The following is a 17952-nucleotide window of genomic DNA, read 5'->3' as shown; positions in this document are numbered from 1 at the left end:
GCTCTGAATATCAAAAAAACCAAGGAGGTGATTATTGATTTCAGGAAGCACAGCACCAACCTAGCCCCACTTTACATCAACGGCGAGTGCGTGGAGAGGGTTCACACTTTCAGATTTCTTGGTGTCCATATCTCTGCTGACCTAAACTGGAAAGAGAACACCACAGCGGTCACCAAGAAGGCTCAGCAGAGACTACACTTCTTAAGAGTCCTTAAGAAGCACAACTTGAACACAAAACTGCTGCTGACCTTCTACCACTCGTCCATCGAGAGCCTGCTGACATACTGTATCTCAGTATGGTACGGCAGCTGCACCCTGGCTGACAGGGAGAGGCTTCAGAGAGTAGTCAAGACAGCACAAAAGATAACTGGCTGCCCTCTCCCCTCCCTGATGGACATTTACACATCACGCTGCCTCAACAGGGCAGAAAGCATAATCAAGGACTGTTCACACCCGGGTTTTGAACTGTTTGACTTGTTACCTTCAGGGAAACGCTACAGGTGCATCAGAACAAGAACAAACAGGTTCAAGAACAGTTTTTTCCCGAAAGCCATCACCACACTGAACTCACACATGCACTGATTTAATAATCTAACCTCCCAAACACCTGGACTTCTACTGTGCAATACTACTGACATTTCATACTCTCAATCACCTTAACTACCTCACTAATATCCATGATGTGCAATACAATTGTGAAATACTTGTATTTTTTTACTTTCATTATTATATCTATATTGCGTTACAATTTTTATATTTTTAGTGTGTTTAATGTGTGTTTTCTTAAGGCGTGTTTTTGCACTGGAAAAAGGAGTGGCTCTTAATTTCATTGTACTGCGTATAATGACAATAAAGGCATTCTGATTCTGATTCTGATTATGGATGAGTTTGCTGATGTGTTCAAAGGCATAGGAAAATTTCCAGGAGAATGTGATATACACATCAAGCCAGACGCAGCGCCTGTGGTGTGTCCCCCACGGAGGATTCCTTTCACATTGCGTGAGCGACTGAAACAGGAGTTGGATGGAATGGAAAAAAACGGCATAATTGCCAAAGTAAAAGAGCCCACTGAATGGGTAAATGGTCTAGTGATCGCAGAAAAGCGTGATGGAAAACTCAGAGTGTGCCTCGACCCACGTGAGTTAAACAAAGCCATCCAAAGGCCTCACTACCCTCTTCCAACACTGGATGACATCACACCAAAGCTGGCAGGAGCACAGTACTTCAGTGTCATGGATGCACGTTCAGGCTATTGGGCCATCCAACTCACAACGAAATCATCATTCCTGACGACCTTCAACACGACCTTCAGCAGGTACCGTTTTCTACGTCTTCCATTTGGAATAATATCTGCACAGGACATTTTCCAAAGAAAAATAGATGAGACGTATGAAGGACTCAACGGAGTGGCAGCCATCGTGGACGACATACTGGTGTATGGCAGGACAAAAGAGGAACATGATGAAAACCTACGAGCCATGTTAGAGCACACAAGGGAGCGAGGAGTGCGCCTGAACCCAGAAAAATGTGTCATTGGTGCCACTGAAGTGAGTTATTTTGGACACAGACTCACCCGGGAAGGTATCAAACCAGATCCAAAGAAAATTCAGGCTATAAAAGACATGCCGCCCCCAGAGAACAAAAACAAACTGGAGACAATTCTCGGCATGGTGAACTACCTGTCTAGATTTGCACCTGGACTGTCAGAGGTGAACGCACCGCTGCGACAGCTGCTCAAACAAGACTCTGAATTCATCTGGGATCAGAACCACGACAGAGTGTTCCAACAAATGAAGGACCTCATAACCAGAGAACCAGGTCCTATCCTAGCATACCACGATGCAACCAAGGAGCTGCGCCTACAGGTCGATGCATCAAAGTACGGCTTGGGAGCAGTACTAATGCAAGATGAGCATCCAATAGCGTATGCCTCAAAGACACTGACCCCAACCGAGGTTAATTATGCACAGATCGAGAAGGAGCTCTTCGCAGTACTTTTTGGATGTAAACGCTTCCATACATACATTTATGGCAAGAGGATCATTGTCGAGTCAGACCACAAGCCGTTGGAGCACATATTGAAAAAACCAATCACTATGTCCCCAGCGCGTCTGCAACGCATGCTTCTTCAGCTACAAAGGTATGACCTTGAGATTGTGCACCGCCCGGGAAAAGACATACCTGTGGCCGACACCCTGTCCAGGAAGCCCCTGCCTGACTTAGACAGCACGTTGAGTGAAGGCATGGAGGACCAGGTCCATTCAGTGTTGAACAGCCTACCAGTAAGTGACAGAAAGCTTTCAGAGATACGAGCTGCTACGGCAAACGACCCACAGCTCATCCAGTTAAAGCAAACTGTACATGCTGGCTGGCCTGAGGACAAAAAAAAAAGTCCCACAGCACTACTGGATTTCTGGAATTTCAGAGATGAAATTTCACACTATGATGGCATCATCTTTAAAGGTGACAAAATCATTGTGCCGGCAACCCTGAGAGGCAACATGCTGGAAAAAATCCACACTGGACACATGGGGATTGAGAGGAGTAAACAGAGAGCACGGGATGCCCTTTTCTGGCCAGGGATGGGCAAAGAAATCGCCTCCAAAGTGGAAAACTGTTCCATATGTCAGGAGAGACGTGTGTCAAATCCAAAAGAACCCCTCATCTCACACCAAATCCCAGAGAGACCATGGCAGGTCGTAGCCTCAGACCTGTTCACCTGGCATGGAAAAGAATACCTCATAGTTGTGGACTATTACAGTCGTTATTTTGAGCTGGAAGGATTGACATCCACCACTGCAGGAGCAGTCATCGCAAAACTCAAACCTATATTTGCTAGACACGGGATACCAGAAAAGTTTATTTCTGATATGGGCCACAGTACAGCTCACAAGAGTTCAAAAGCTTTGCAGACACATGGGACTTTGTGCACACAACATCAAGCCCCTTGTACCCACAGAGCAATGGTCTTGCTGAGAGAACAGTCAGAACAGCCAAATCAGTTCTGGATAAGGCTCATGCCCAGAGGGTAGATCCCTACCTGTCTCTTCTAGAGCACAGGAACACGCCAGTTGATGACTTTAAATCACCAGCCCAGCTTCTGATGAGCCGACGTCTGCGATCAGTGCTTCCAGTCACCAGAAATCAACTAAAGCCACGCACCGTAAGTCAGGCGGCGGTACAGGCTAAAAGGAAGGAAAAACAAGAACACCAGAAGTGATACTACAATCACAGCTGGTTTCCAACCTGCAGAGACGGATCGCTCTTTCATCATCCGCACCAGTGAGGGACAGACCCTACGACGCAACCGGCAACACTTGAGGGACACAAAACGTCCATCAGCACCTTCAACACCGACAACTGATCCAGGAGCTCAGCATGAAAAGGCAGCTCAACAACAGACAGTCACAGCTTTCATCTGACTCTGAGTCACAAACCAAAAATAACAGCCCCATACTGACCACAAGATCAGGACGAGTGGTCAGGCCAAGAACAGTTCTTGACTTATGATTGTAAAGGGTGCAGGCGGATCGCTGCCCTAAAAAAAAAAAAAAAAAAAAAAAAAGTGAAATGATGGAATGTTTACATGAAATATTCACGTGGGATGACGTGAAATGTTTACGTAAAATGATGTTTACATGAAAAATATGTGAATGTAAAATGATGTTTATGTGAAATGATATCCACGTGAAACGATGTTTACGTAAAATTATGTTTACATGAAAATATGTGCAATGTGAATGTAAAATGATGTTTACAAGTCTGACATGTTGTTTACTGCAACATAATTTTCATGTGACAATATATTCAATATGTGTACCAGTTCAATGAGGACATGTGGCGTCAAAAAAAAAAAAAAAAAAAAAAAAGGGAGATGTTGTATTTACAATGTTGTATTGTAAACCGTCATAATTATTGTCCTCATGGGCTTGCCATATAGTAGACAGGATGTGACGTAAGGGGAGAGTGTACATGTTACGGGTATGCATTAAACAGACCCGGGCTCATGAAGCGTGTCGATTATCTTTATTAAGACAAATACGAAACATTACACTCTTGGCAGCCATTTGTATCCTATGTTCAAAATATGTCAGTTCGTTTAATATGCTCGTGTCTGTGCGGCTGATCCAGTGTGGGTGGGGATGTTGATATTTTCTTCTGTTTTGTGTGTATTCTAAAAAAAAAAGTTCAATAAAGACTGATTAAAAAAAACTAAACCCCTGATGCTGTTGACCACCTCCACAGCGACTTGTTGATGAGTAGAGCATGGCCGGACTCTTCTTCTTTCAGCTTTTACCTCTTCAGGGGTCTCCAGAGTCGTCATCCTCCACCTCTCTGTCCTCACTCCCCTCACTCCAACTACCTCCATGTCCTCTCTAAATGTATCCATGTATCTCCTTTTTGTATTTTTCCTGGAAGCTGCATTTCTAACATCCTTCTACCAATATACCCACTGTCCCTCCTCTGGACATGTCCAAACCATCTCAGACTGGCCTCTAACTTTATTTACCAGTTGTTCAACCTGTGCTGTACCTCTGATGATCTCATTCCTAATCTTCTCCATCCTTCACTCCTAAGGAGAACCTCAACATCTTCATTTCTGCCACTTCCAGTTCTGTCTCCTGTCTTTTTGTCCATGTTTCTGTCTCCAGACCGTACAACATAGCTGGTCACCACTTTCTTGTGAACCTTTCCTTTGACCTTTGCTGACACTACCTTGTGACTCAATGAGACTACCTGTATAAATAAAGGTTACAATAAAAAGTTTTAAAATTCCTATTATAAATCATGAAGACCTTATTAAAATAAACAGTTACTTTACCAGAACAAAATCATGAAATCATTAAATGTGGATTATTGAACATCAGATCTCTTTCATCTAAATCCCTGTTAGTTAATGAACTGATAACTGATCATCATATTGATTTATTCTGTCTGACAGAAACTTGGCTACAACAGGAGGATTTTGTTAGTTTAAATGAATCTACTCCTGTTAATTATTGAAATTTATATGTTCCTAGAACAACTGGCCGAGGTGGAGGAGTAGCTTCTATTTTTCAGTCAGGATTATTGATTAATGCTAAACCAGTTATTAGCTATGATTCTTTTGAATCAGTCTTTCTCATCCAAAATAGAAATCAGGAAAGCCACTTTTACTAGTCGTTATCATCGTTCAGGCCCTTCTACTCAGTTTTTGTCTGAATTCTCTGATTTTTTTTATCTGACTTATCATTGAATAATGACAAAGTCATAATAATGGAGGATTTCAATATTCATGTAGATGTTGAAAGGAATAACTCAAACATAGTTTTTAAAAATTTAATAGTCTACTGGTTTTACCCAAAATGTCCACACAACTACTCGTTCTCATCATCACACTCTTGATCTGATCATCAGACTCGTGCTGCGTTCAGGTGGCGTCAGGGTTTCTGATGATAATACGACTCGTGCTGCGTTCAGGAGGATGTTGACAGCGCTTTAAATCGGTCTGTAGCTCTGTACGTGCTGAGCAGTGTCAGAGACATGGTGTCCAAACTGTCCTCCAATCCTGCAGCGGCGTGGAGCTCCACTATGTAGTCATTGGCCTGCAGAGACCACAGACCTGAGGTCAGTAAGTGATCAATAAGCTCTGAGTGATTTTCTGGGGCTGCACATGAAGTGAGATACATGAAACATTTAAGATAAAAACTTGAATGGATCCAGAGATTCGGATGTACCAGCTGCAGTGAAGCCAGCAAGTACTTGCAGACCTCGAAGTGATCAAAACCCGAAACGATGGAGGCGAAGGTCCTGCGACGGCCGACGCTGCCCAGCGCTGTCACGATTCGCTCGCTGTATTCGTGGATGTCAAGTGGCAGACGCTCCTCCTGAAACACCAACAGGAAGTCAGGTTTAGAGTCTGAGCTCAGGTGGAAACACTCTGAACTGGTTCCCAGTCTGACCTGAAGCTGCAGCTCGGGCAAAATCTGGTCCTTCCAGTCTTTGACTCTGCGGGACATAGCAGTCTCCTGAGTGTAACCCTGACTGCTGACCACCAGCTGCTCCTGAACGCCACACCAACACAGAGACAATTTAAAATCACTCAAGACAAGAAAAGATGAAAGCAGAGGAATTCAAATGTTACTCTCACTCACCACACAGAGCTTCACCAGTTCTTCATATGGGAGATCATCTTTGTGAGCTTCTGCAGACAATAAGGACATTAAAGATCCAGTTTCACTCAAATGCACCATAGTCCTTTAACTACAACTCACACTTCACGTGCAGCAAGAAAGTTGTTCTCGCTCACATGGTCGAGAAACTGGGGAAAAAAAACTATGGAGAAGTCCTGGCAAGCTCCTCCCACTGTCCTACTAATGTAGCGTCCATCACACACAAACAGAAATACGAGCAGTGCAGTTTTCCCCCCACATAAAAAAACCCACAAGTCCAGACCAATCACACAATACTTAGCACATACTGTACACCTGAGGGGAAAACGTTCCGCCTGGAGCTTGTGCCAAAACAAAACGACGTAACTTTCATCACACGACGATGTCAGTGAGAACAGATTTCTTAACATCATGCAGAGTATAAATCAGCCTTTAGAAACGTTGGTTACGAACTGTAACCCCAGATTCTATGAGTATAAGCGTAGCCCTTTAAGAGCTTTCGCTTAGTGGGTTTATCCCGTTATGCGCAGCATTAGCACTGAAAAATTTAGTCCACGCCCACCTGCTGTGTGGGCCCCACCCGGTCCGTATAAATTACGTTAAGAGCGGGAAATCGGCTCCCAAAATAGCTTTTTTCTTCAGCCATTCAGGAGCCAGTGAGGCCCGACGCTTAAAGGGCTATGCCTATACTCATAGAATCTGGGGTTACAGTACGTAACCAACGTTCTATTTCGTATAGGCTTCGCCCTTTAAGAGCTTTCGCTTAGTGGGTTAAGGGCAAAGCAGATGTGGTCCTCGCCTCACTGGGTCCATTCGAACACCGTATGAAGCAGAAGCTTGCCCAAAAAAGTCTAATCACTCAGCTCCCATGTGCGTAATTACGCATTGCGTAATTATGTGTGCCATGCACAGACGCATGTTGTGTAACTATGCATTCTGAATGCATGAACGCCCCGGAAACATCAACGGGGAGGGAAAAACACTGAAAAGAGCCATGAACCAACCGGTTTACGGCTGAACCGTATGAACAGATTAATAATAACAAGAGAGTTGATTATTAATCAGATGAACTGATTGGTAACAATAGTCGTGAACTGATTAATGACAATAGAATCAAATAACAGTCACAACTTGTGACTGATAACATCTCACACTGTAATGCATGCAGACAGATGTGAGTAAAACGGAGTTCCATGAAACAACAATATTCATTCTGTAAACACTAAGGACAGAATGTGTCATGGAACAGGCCGTCACATCACCTAAATAAAGGCGAATAAATGAGCAGGGTGTTGACCACGCGGCCACAGTGCAAAATATCCTGCATTGACATACCATTATGCAAAGCAGTCGAAAAAGCGATACCCCTGATAGTGTGCTCTGAGGTTGACAGGAGACTCTAATTCTGATGCTCTGTAGGCTTCATAAATGGCCTCACACAGCCAGTGTGACAAGCGCTGGGTGGATAACGGGTGACCTGCAGGTGCATCTCTAAAATGCACAAACAAATGTTGACGCATTGTAGCTGTGCATGCTATGTAACATGGCAATGCCCGCACAGGACAGAAGAGATAAAAAGACATTACTTCTTCTGATCTGTGTGTGTGTGTGTGTGTGTGTGGCCCCTCCAACGATATCGCTCTTGATTAAAAAAGAGCTCGTGATGTATTAGGCATAAAAGCTGGGTTGATCTAAAATCAGCTGAGCTGCCGTCAGCCTAATTTCTGAGACATGACGGAGCAACAGAGAGGGCAGATAAAAACACTCACTCTCTTAGCGGATGTTAAAGCCAGCAGCAGGGCTGTTTAAAGAGACAAGAATTTAAGTGGAACCTGATCCAAAGACTCAAATGAAGCTTTGATCATGACCTGCAGGACCAGTATTAAATCCCACTGGAAACAAGTGGGTGTGAGACAGGCCTGCGTCTCTGTACACCTTTAGAAAACGTTTCATCAGCGGATGATAAAACATGTTCTGTCTCAGAAACCTTCATGTCAGGAAGAGATGGCTGCAGCGTACGTTTTAAACGTGCTGGATGCAAATGTCTGTCCATCAGCTGTTGCAGAAAGAACAGCATGCCACCTAAAGAACATGAGGAGGCCTCTACACCCTTCTCTGTACATCAGCACTGAAAAGCTGTCCGCTTTGATGTGTACATCGCTGTGGTAGATGCACCACGAGAAACCTGAATTGTGCGCATTACATCCTGTGGGCAACCTATCCTCTCTAAGTGGATTCGTTCAACAGCCAGACCCACATGTGCTGGCCTATTTCTGGGTAACTCCTGGTCGCTCCTCCTGCCTGGAAGGAGAGCGTCCTCCCTCTACGACAGTTTTCACGGGCACCCCGACAGCAGGCGTGTCAGGGCTGGGAACCATGGTGCACCCACGTGCTTGGGGCCACCAGGAGAGCTGTCAATCCCTCCTCCTGAGCTCGGTTCAAGAACCGTAAGATCAGAGGAGGTGGAGAAAAACGCGTACAGAAGCATTTTGGGCCATGGACTGTGGACAAACGCATCCACCCCCCAGCGGTGGTTCGTCTCATGGGCTCAGAGAAGCGCATAATTGACACTGAGCGTTTCCCGTGTCACAACAGGCCCACAGCCGCTATATCAATCTGAGAGAAAATGCTCCGTCAGAGGATGATTAAAGGTTGTTCTGTCTACGACAACTTTGAGACAAAAAGAAAAACACGGTTGCAGCATACAATAGTCGTGCTGGACACCAGATTTCTGTCCCTCGGCTGCTGTAGAAAGACAGCATGTTGTCCAGTGGACATGAAGTGGCCTCTACGCCTTTCTGTACAGCAGCGTTGGAAAACTGACCACTTGATGTGAACAGCGCTGTGGTGGATGCAGCATGTGACTCCTGAATCGTACGCACTACATCTTGCGAGAGATCCATCCTCTCAAAGATCTGCACAGCGGCCAAACCACAGGTGCTGGCCTATTCTGATTAATTCCTGATCGTTCCTCCCGCCTGGAGGGAAGCGTCCCCCCTCCACGGCAGGTTCCACGAGCGCCCAGATAACAAATATCGTAGGCCTGGGAACCATGATGCGTTCACGCACTTGGGGCAGAGGAGTTGCCAATCCCTCCTCCTGAGCTCGGTTCAGAAAACCGTGATACCAAAGGGAGAGAACAAGGTGAAAGGCATTACGACCACAGGCTGTGAGCAGGCACGTCCACCCAGCGGTGGATCGTCCTATGGCTCCACGATAATTATAATTGACATTGAGCGTTCTCTTGTGTTGCTACACGTCCGCAGACGCTGGCAGGATTCTACCGTGTCTGAGTCCTAGTTCTGGGTGGAATACATGAGATGTACCCACTCCAATGGAGAACAGATTGGATGTGTCCCACACAGCATCTGTCTCACAATGTGGCACATGGGTTGAAAAATGCATACATTTCCTGCTAGTATGTATGCAACAGTCACTTGCTGTCTGAGAATCAAAAACCCCGATGATTCTGCAGCTCAAGGTCAGTGTTGAGTCACATTCAAAGATCCCGTGCGACACTCCAAAAACATTTAAAAGGCTGCTGTGTGGAGAGCCACAGCGGCTCCACAGCTTATTAAATGTGTGTGACGTAGATCTGCTGACGGAAAACAGCTGATATCACTCAACCGGTTCACGTGAGTTGCACTGCTGCCCCCTGTCTGTACAAGCTGCTCAGCAGCCGCAGGTGTCCAGATAACGCAGAATTAAAGCGGCTTGAGCGCATAATGTGGTGTTGTTTCTCACAGCTCAGAAATTGACAATCTAGAATAAATCTCATCTTTCCGGTTCATTGGGACCAGGAAGTGATGAGAGAGACCTTGCGTTTCCTCTCCATCTGAGATTCTAGAAATTACATTTAAAAAATAATTTCCTGAGCTTCTACTAGAGGGGACGAGATCTGTTCATAAATGACAGAAAAAACGTCACAGAGTTCCTCCACACCGGGGTTTGAGCTGAACTGCAGCGTGAATCCCGGATGAAAACGGTTCGCCCATCCGTCTGGAGGCGCGCGTTCATTGCCACACGTTTATAAGCTATAAAGCGGGCACGCATTTATGCTGTGAAACTCACATACATGCTGATGTGAACTGGAGCGCGCTGAGTGAGAGAGAAAAAAACCCACGCGCGTCCCCGAGGATGCAAGACGTTGTGTTGCTGTGGGAAAACAATTCATGTGTTGTGTTCACGTTGTGTTCACCTTGTGTGCTGCTGCTCCGTGTAACACTCGGAAGCGGGTGCACATATGAGCCGACGCGCCCTGAAGGGTCGTGTGTGTGCGTCCTCATGCAACGCTTTAAGCCAGGATTGCCGCGGGGGCGCGTGTTAGCACTGGTGCGGTAAGGAGGCACCACGCGCCATCGGTGGAGCTGAGTTACCACTGGCTCGGTCTGCAGAAACACGTTCATTGTTTGCTGCGAGTCACGTGAGCTTTTGAGTGATTCCACGAGCTGCAATATTAATTCAGACAAAACCCCTTCTTCGAGGATGTATGAGCTGAGCCGCTGTGAGGCTTGTGGGGCTGCTGACGCCGCGGGAGTGCGCGTTGGCACTGGTGCGGTCAGGAAGCAGCACGCGGCATCGGTGAAGCGAGGCTACCCCTGGCTCGGTCTGCAGAAAAAAGATCATTCTTGGCTGCAAGTCAGTGAACTTCAGAATGATTCCACGAGCTGCAGTATTAATTCAGAAAACCTTCTTCGAGGATAAAGGAGCAGAGCCGCTGTGAGGCTTGTGAAACTGCTAACGCCGCGGGAGCGCGCGTTTGACACCACTGCAATGACAAAACGTGTGTCACTTCTGCCGGGAGCGAGATGCGTTGCTGAGCTCGTACCGTGGTCTCACGTGAACGTTGACGAGAACGGTGGGCGCTGAGAGCTGCGTGCGCGCTTTCATGCCGCGGGGGCGCGCATCGGCACCGCTGGCAGTGAATGAAAACAACCTTAAAAAGGCTCATTCGTGATGAGTGTGTGTGATGGAGCCGCTTGTCAGATAAACCATGCTGACAGCCTGAGACACTTCATCATAAAATTATGTTATTTCACAGTGTCATCAACACACCTCCAGCGACCGGACACCTAGTTACCTTCCGTTGAGCTCTGTTTGTTGTCTTGGAGGGCCCCCTGTTGGCGAAGTCCGGGAAAACAAATGAACTTCCGGCTGCCGGGGACGTCTGACGGGAGGGGCTGGCGTAGCAGAGCTGGGGAGGCGTTGAGCAGCCGTGGAGCAGCTGTGGAGCATCTTGAAATGATCTCTCGCTGATGAAGAGAGGATCACCAACAGACTCCTGCATCTCTCCTGAGAGGAAGGTGGAGTGACGAGCTAGGAGAAACTCTGGGACCTCGTTCTCCGGCTGCGATGCGGGGCGGCAGACAGCAAAAGAGGCGCATCGGTTGAGGATGACGTCAGCTGACCTGTAGACTGAGCGTACTGCAGGGGCTGGCAGCGTCGTTAGCAAGCAGCCGCTACGAGAGCGGAGTGAGCCGAAGGACAGAGGGCCACCGTCTCTTCCCGCCCCTGAACGTGTACACCAACAGCGTAACGTGTTGTTCGCTGCGGCCGTATGGAACACATGCTGGTGAGCTCAGTTGGAGAGTGGTGTCACCGTCTCGGTTATGCTAACCGGAGGCACGAGACGCTGGTCCACCTTGAACATCTTACTCCAATGAAGCCTCCATCAGGCTCGGCTCCAGAGGGCACGGAGGGACTTTCCGCTCAGTGAACCCCTGCTCTGGAGATGGGTGCGGACTGTGGAGACCGGCTCCCCCAATCTACCAGGAAAGAACCCGTCTGTGGCCTCGCCTGTAGGACGTCCTGTTGGGAGCACGAGGCCATATGGATCAAGATGGTGAGCCGGAATGGAGCCCAGTAAACAACCTTCCCGCCGGATCATCCGAACTGGCGGGAAAGGCGTAGGACGTAAAAAAGGGTCCTTTCATGTCAGCCGCCTCCTAGGTTACGCCGGGCAACCCCTGAGGGCGTCGTCGGCTGGGAGCGGTGTGATCGCCGATGCGAAACGAGGTGGGATGGGGTGAGCATTCACTCAGCCCCCCTCCACCGACACTACGCTCCCCAGGAGGGAATGAGCAGCGGGGGCTGCAGCTGAGCACGCCTGTCCCGGAGGAACCATCCGATTCGCTCCGAGGGTCGGCGATAAGAGGAAAAATACAAGATGGCGTTGTCCAGCGTGTACTGGGAAATATTCCTCGGCGCTTACCTTGAAATAAGACTGCTCGTCAGCTTCTCCTCATGGAGGAGAACTCACCGGACGACCGGAGGTCGACTGCCGGGCCAAGCATCCTTAACAAAGATTGGTCATCTACACAATTTTCCTTCTTTGTTCTTCTGACAGTGCTATTTTAGCTCGCTGAAGAAAAAATGGGAGCCGATTTTCCGCTCTTAACGTAATTTATACGGACCGGGTGGGGCCCACACAGCAGGTGGGCGTGGACTAAATTTTTCAGTGCTAATGCTCTGCATAACGGGATAAACCCACTAAGCGAAAGCTCTTAAAGGGCGAAGCCTATACGAAATAGAACATCTGACTTCTTGTTTGAGTCTGAGTTTTACCTGACGAGATAAAGTCCGGTCCTCCAACAAACTCAGCTGGATTGCATTCAGGAAACACTTCATTGTCTGAGATGTTGTCGTCTCCACCTGTCAAAAAGTCGTCCCCACATGAATCAGCAGAACAGACTCAAGATGCTCAACAAAAACCGCAAACATTCAAACCTATCCTAATTTTACTGAACGTCACACACCAGGAGGTCCAATAACTGATGGACAGATGGATGATGGATGGAAAGATGACATGGGTATGGATGGAAGGATGATTAATGGATGGATGGATAATTGATAAATGGATAATGATTAATGGATAATGAAAGGATGGATGGATAATTGATGAATGGATAAATAGATGGAAGGAAGGATGCACAGATGATGAATGGATAAATGGATGGATAGATGCAGGATGAAGGATGTATGTATGCACTGTATTTTTCTTCCTATAAATCGTAGTTTTTTGCATAATTTACATGTCCTATGACTTATAGGCTGAAGCGACATATTTATGGATATTTTCCCATATTTATAAACCTATTGTTGGCAGAGAGAGATGACGGTTTTCATTCATTCTGACTGGAAAAAAACAGCAGTACCACTTTCAGCCACGTGATGGCAGCAGAGTAGTAGTAGCTGTATGGCATGCAGTTGTATCATGTAATAGGTAAATGTGGCTATAATGACAAATTCAAAAAAGTTCAATACAAAAACAACTGGACTTTATTTATTATACTTTGTTTTTTTCTTTAACTTTTTTTTTAATTGACCAAGTCCTGGATGACTGAGAATCTTCATCAGCTATTAATGACACAAGTGGCTTGCCGTAGACCCCACCTTCATTCTGTTCGCTGCTTGGAACCGTCAAATCAGCTGCACCTCCCCAGCAAAATGCAGCTAATTTGACCATTAAAGTGCATTTATTAAGTAAAAGTTCAATTGAGACACACCTTTACTATAATTTCGAGCAAACAAATAATTGTTTTAAGTGCTATTCTTGTTAAATTTAGAAGAAACGAGCAGCATTCGTCCTTCCTTTTTTTCCTCCAACTGCGCGCTCCCGGAGCACAAAGGCAGCGAATGCAGCTGATTTGTCCGTTAAAGTTCATTTATTAAGCAAAAGTTAGACTGAGACACAGCTTTAATATACAAACCGGATTACAAAAAAGTTGGGATACTAAACAAATTGTGAATAAAAACGGAATGCAATGATGTGGAGATGGCAAATGTCAACATTTTATTCGTAATAGAACGTAGATGACAGATCAAAACTTTAATCTGAGTAAATGTAACATTTTAAAGGGAAAATATGTTGATTCAAAATTTCACAGTGTCAACAAATCCTAAAAAAGTTGGGACAAGTAGCAATAAGTGGCTGGAAAAAGGAAATTGAGCATATAACGAACAGCTGGAAGACCAATTAACACTAATTAGGTCAATGGACAACATGATTGGGTATAAAAAGAGCTTCTCAGAGTGTCAGTGTCTCTCAGAAGCCAAGATGGTAAGAGGATCACCAATTCCACCATTGTTGCGCAGAAAGATAGTGCATCAATACCAGAATGGTGTTACCCAGTGTAAAATAGCAAAGACTTTTAAGTTATCATCATCAACCATGCATAGCATCATCAAAAGATTCAGAGAATCTGGAACAATCGCTGTGTGTAAGGGTCAAGGCCGTAAAACTCTACTGGATGCTCGTGATCTCCGGGCCCTTAAACGTCACTGCACCTCAAACAGGAATGCCACTGTCAAGGAAATAACAGAATGGGCTCAGGAATACTTCCAGAAAGCATTGTCAGTGAACACAATCCACCGTGCCATCCGCCGTTGCCAGCTGAAACTCTACAGTGCAAAGAGGAAGCCATTTCTAAGCAAGCTCCACAAGCTCAGACGTTTGCACTGGGCCAGGGGTCATTTAAAATGGAGTGTGGCAAAATGGAAGAATGTTCTGTGGTCAGATGAGTCACGATTTGAAGTTCTTTATGGAACAATGGGACGCCATGTCATCCGGACCAGAGAGGACAAGGATAGCCCAAGTTGTTATCAACGCTCCGTTCAGAAGCCTGCATCACTGATGGTATGGGGTTGCATGAGCGCTTGTGGCATGGGCAGCTTGCATGTCTGGAAAGGCACCATTAATGCAGAGAACTATGTTCAGATTTTAGAACAACATATGCTCCCATCTAGACGTCATCTCTTTCAGGGAAGACCCTGCATTTTTCAACACGATAATGCCAGACCACATTCTGCAGCAATCACAACATCATGGCTACGTAGGAGAAGGATCCGGGTACTGAAATGGCCAGACTGCAGTCCAGATCTTTCACCTATAGAGAACATTTGGTGCATCATAAAGAGGAAGGTGCCACAAAGAAGGCCCAAGACGATTGAACAGTTAGAGGCCTGTATTAGACATGAATGGGAGAGCATTCCTATTTCTAAACTTGAGAAACTGGTCTCCTCTGTCCCCAGACGTCTGTTGAGTGTTGGAAGAAGAAGGGGGGATGCCACACAGTGGTAAAAATGGACTTGTCCCAACTTTTTTGGGATTTGTTGACGCCATGAAATTTGGAAACAACAGATTTTTCCCTTAAAATGATACATTCTCTCAGTTTAAACTTTTGATCTGTGATTTGTGTTCTATTCTGAATAAAATATTAGATGTTGGCACCTCCACATCATTGCATTCAGTTTTTATTCACAATTTGTTTAGTGTCCCAACTTTTTTGGAATCCGGTTTGAAATTTTGAGCAAACAAATAATTGTTTTTAAGTGTTTATCTTGTTAAATTCTTGTTAAAGTCCTCCTGTGAACACTCATGCGGCCGCCATTTGGCAGCCCATCAATCTTTGGCACATCATCAGCCCACATTTCCGGGTTGTCAGCGGTGACACATAACAGATGCGATGTATACGGCGAAGCAACGTATTTATGGATTTTCCCACTTTTTGAGACAAATATGGACTGATGCAATTTATAGGGCAGAGCGACGCGCACGGCGGAAAATACGGCATGTATGCATGTATCTATCTACGTATGTATGAATGATAAATAAATGGATCGATGATGGGATGAATGTAAACATGTGGCAGGGTTCTGCAGGTTTAGGGGTTGAATCTCAATTGTAGTGTTTTGATTAAAACGGCTGAATAATTAAGGTCAATTTCAAAACTGGTCCATGCATTTGTCACGTCTAGACTGGACTATTGCAATGGTTTATTATCTGGGTGTCCAAATACTTCTTTAAAACGTCTTCAGTTGATCCAAAATGCTGCTGCCAGAGTCTTAACTGGAGTTACTGGGAGAGATCATATCTCTCCAGTTTTAGCTTCTCTCCATTGGCTCCCTGTCAAATCCAGAATAGAATTCAAAATCTTACTTCTAACCTACAAAGCTCTCAACAACGTAGCTCCATCTTATATTACAGATCTTATTGTTCCATATTTTCTTAACAGACCACTTCGCTCTCAGACTGCAGGTTTACTTGCGGTTCCTAGAGTTTCTAAAAGCAGGAAGATCTTTCAGTTATCAGGCTCCTCTCTTGTGAAACCAACTTCCAATTTCTGTCCGTGAGGCTGACACATTGTCCAGTTTTAAGACTGGGCTTAAGACTTTCCTTTTTGATAAATCCTATAGTTAGGGTCGGCTTGGGTTTCCTGAGCTGTCCCTTAGTTATGCTGCTACAGGCTTAGACTGCTGGAGGACAAACTGACCACGTTTCTTCACTATACTACTCTTTACTTACGCTACACAAATTTGGATTACACAATGTTGGATTGTAATCCTGGATTATTGAGCATGGACTTTGTTGTTTTCAACCAGTTTGACAAGACTGTCAACAAGGAAGAGGGCCGGCAATGGAGGAGGGGGCATGACAAAGACACCATCTTAGCACCAACATAACTGGTTTGTTCCACTTTGGAGTAAACTGTTGGGGGAAGAATCAGTTTTGTTGTGCGTTTCCTTGACTGATGAAGCCTTCTGGATTGAAGGTGAAACGTTTCAGCACAAAAAAAAAAAGAAACTGTCCAGATGACCTGACTGAAAAATGTTGGATTGTAATCCTGGATTATTGAGCATGGACTTTGTTCTACACAACTTTTTTTTGTATTTGTAATTATTTTTCTATCTTTAACATGTTTTTGTCTTTCAGGTTCACCTGCATCTACATCTGGACCTACCATTCTGTGTTCGTCTGTCTCTCCTTCCTGTCCTCTCAACCAACCGGTCAAAGTAGATGGCCTCTTGTCCTGAGCCTGGTTCTGCTGGAGGTTTCTTCCTTTAAAAAGGGAGTTTTTACTTTCCACTGTTACCACTGTGCTTGCTCAGGATGGGAGACTGTGACGAAGTGAAGATTCAACTCGTCTGCTGATTCCTTAGATGGAGAACTTTACTAATGGGCTTTTCTATGTATGTGAATGTTCCTGTAAAGTGCCCTGAGACAATTTTGTTGTGATTTGGCGCTACATAAATAAACTGAATTGAATGTAAATTTGATGTAATCATTTTGTTTTTAGGGTTATTTTCTGTCCAAAGACGACAAAAGGAAAACAGCATGTAGCCAAGCGCTACATTGACTGTAAGGTTCATGAATGTGCTCTGTCCTAAACATAAACATGTCAGACTTTTCTGGCCTACATGTGGAAGAAAGAATAAAAAGTTTGAATGAAAATCTTCATCGGCGACTGCAGCCTGAAACTCTCAAACTATTAAAAGAAACGTTTAAAATAATGGCTGGACATTTCACATTTCGCTGGACATTACCCAACACATCAGCCTGTCTGAACTCGTCTAGAGGCTCCTCCTCCAGCTGCAGGAGGGTGTTCTTCAGCTGCTCCTCTGACATCACAACGCCCTGCGTGATGTCACAGCAATCACATGATCACACACCAGGACTCGGTTAGGACAATCATTGAATATTGATTTAAATCAAAACATTTTCTGTGGTTAATTTTAGATGGGGATTAATGTTTAAATTGTTTTTTTAGAATCACAAATAAGGTTTGATGTCTTTATTAGAGTAAATATATGAGATTCTGATTCAGCCTCAACGCACGATGAGAAACCTCATCTAAGTTAAAAAAAAATCTCTCACCGCTTTCCTGTTGATCCTCTTCTGTGTTTTTACTTTGTTCTTTAATGTTTTGAGATAAATGTAGTTCAGGTCTGAAACAACAGGAAGTTCATATGTTCAGGTGTTTAACAACAGGAAGTTCATATGGTTCAGGTGTTTAACAACAGG

General features: G+C 45.2%; 1 protein-coding gene across 1 annotated transcript in view; it reads right to left on the bottom strand.

Moving 5' to 3' along the window:
- Window positions 1–5429: 5429 nt before the first annotated feature.
- ncaph2 (non-SMC condensin II complex, subunit H2) overlaps window positions 5430–17952 on the bottom strand; it is a 22052-nt gene continuing 9529 nt past the window's right edge. The window contains exons 14-20 of the mRNA XM_037690626.1: window positions 17806–17876; window positions 17475–17565; window positions 12717–12803; window positions 6135–6184; window positions 5943–6044; window positions 5718–5867; window positions 5430–5585 (exon numbers count right to left, since the gene is read on the bottom strand). Of these exons, the coding sequence (XP_037546554.1) occupies window positions 5457–5585; window positions 5718–5867; window positions 5943–6044; window positions 6135–6184; window positions 12717–12803; window positions 17475–17565; window positions 17806–17876 (680 nt within the window). The 3' untranslated portion in view covers window positions 5430–5456. The remainder of the gene's footprint in view (window positions 5586–5717; window positions 5868–5942; window positions 6045–6134; window positions 6185–12716; window positions 12804–17474; window positions 17566–17805; window positions 17877–17952) is intronic.

Source organism: Nematolebias whitei, chromosome 16 (genome assembly GCF_014905685.2).
Source record: "Nematolebias whitei isolate Nwh7 chromosome 16, NemWhi1, whole genome shotgun sequence".
Taxonomy (NCBI): Eukaryota; Metazoa; Chordata; class Actinopteri; order Cyprinodontiformes; family Rivulidae; genus Nematolebias; species Nematolebias whitei.
The sequence above is the reverse complement of the archived record's forward strand: the minus strand, read 5'-3'. Positions and strand labels throughout refer to the sequence as shown.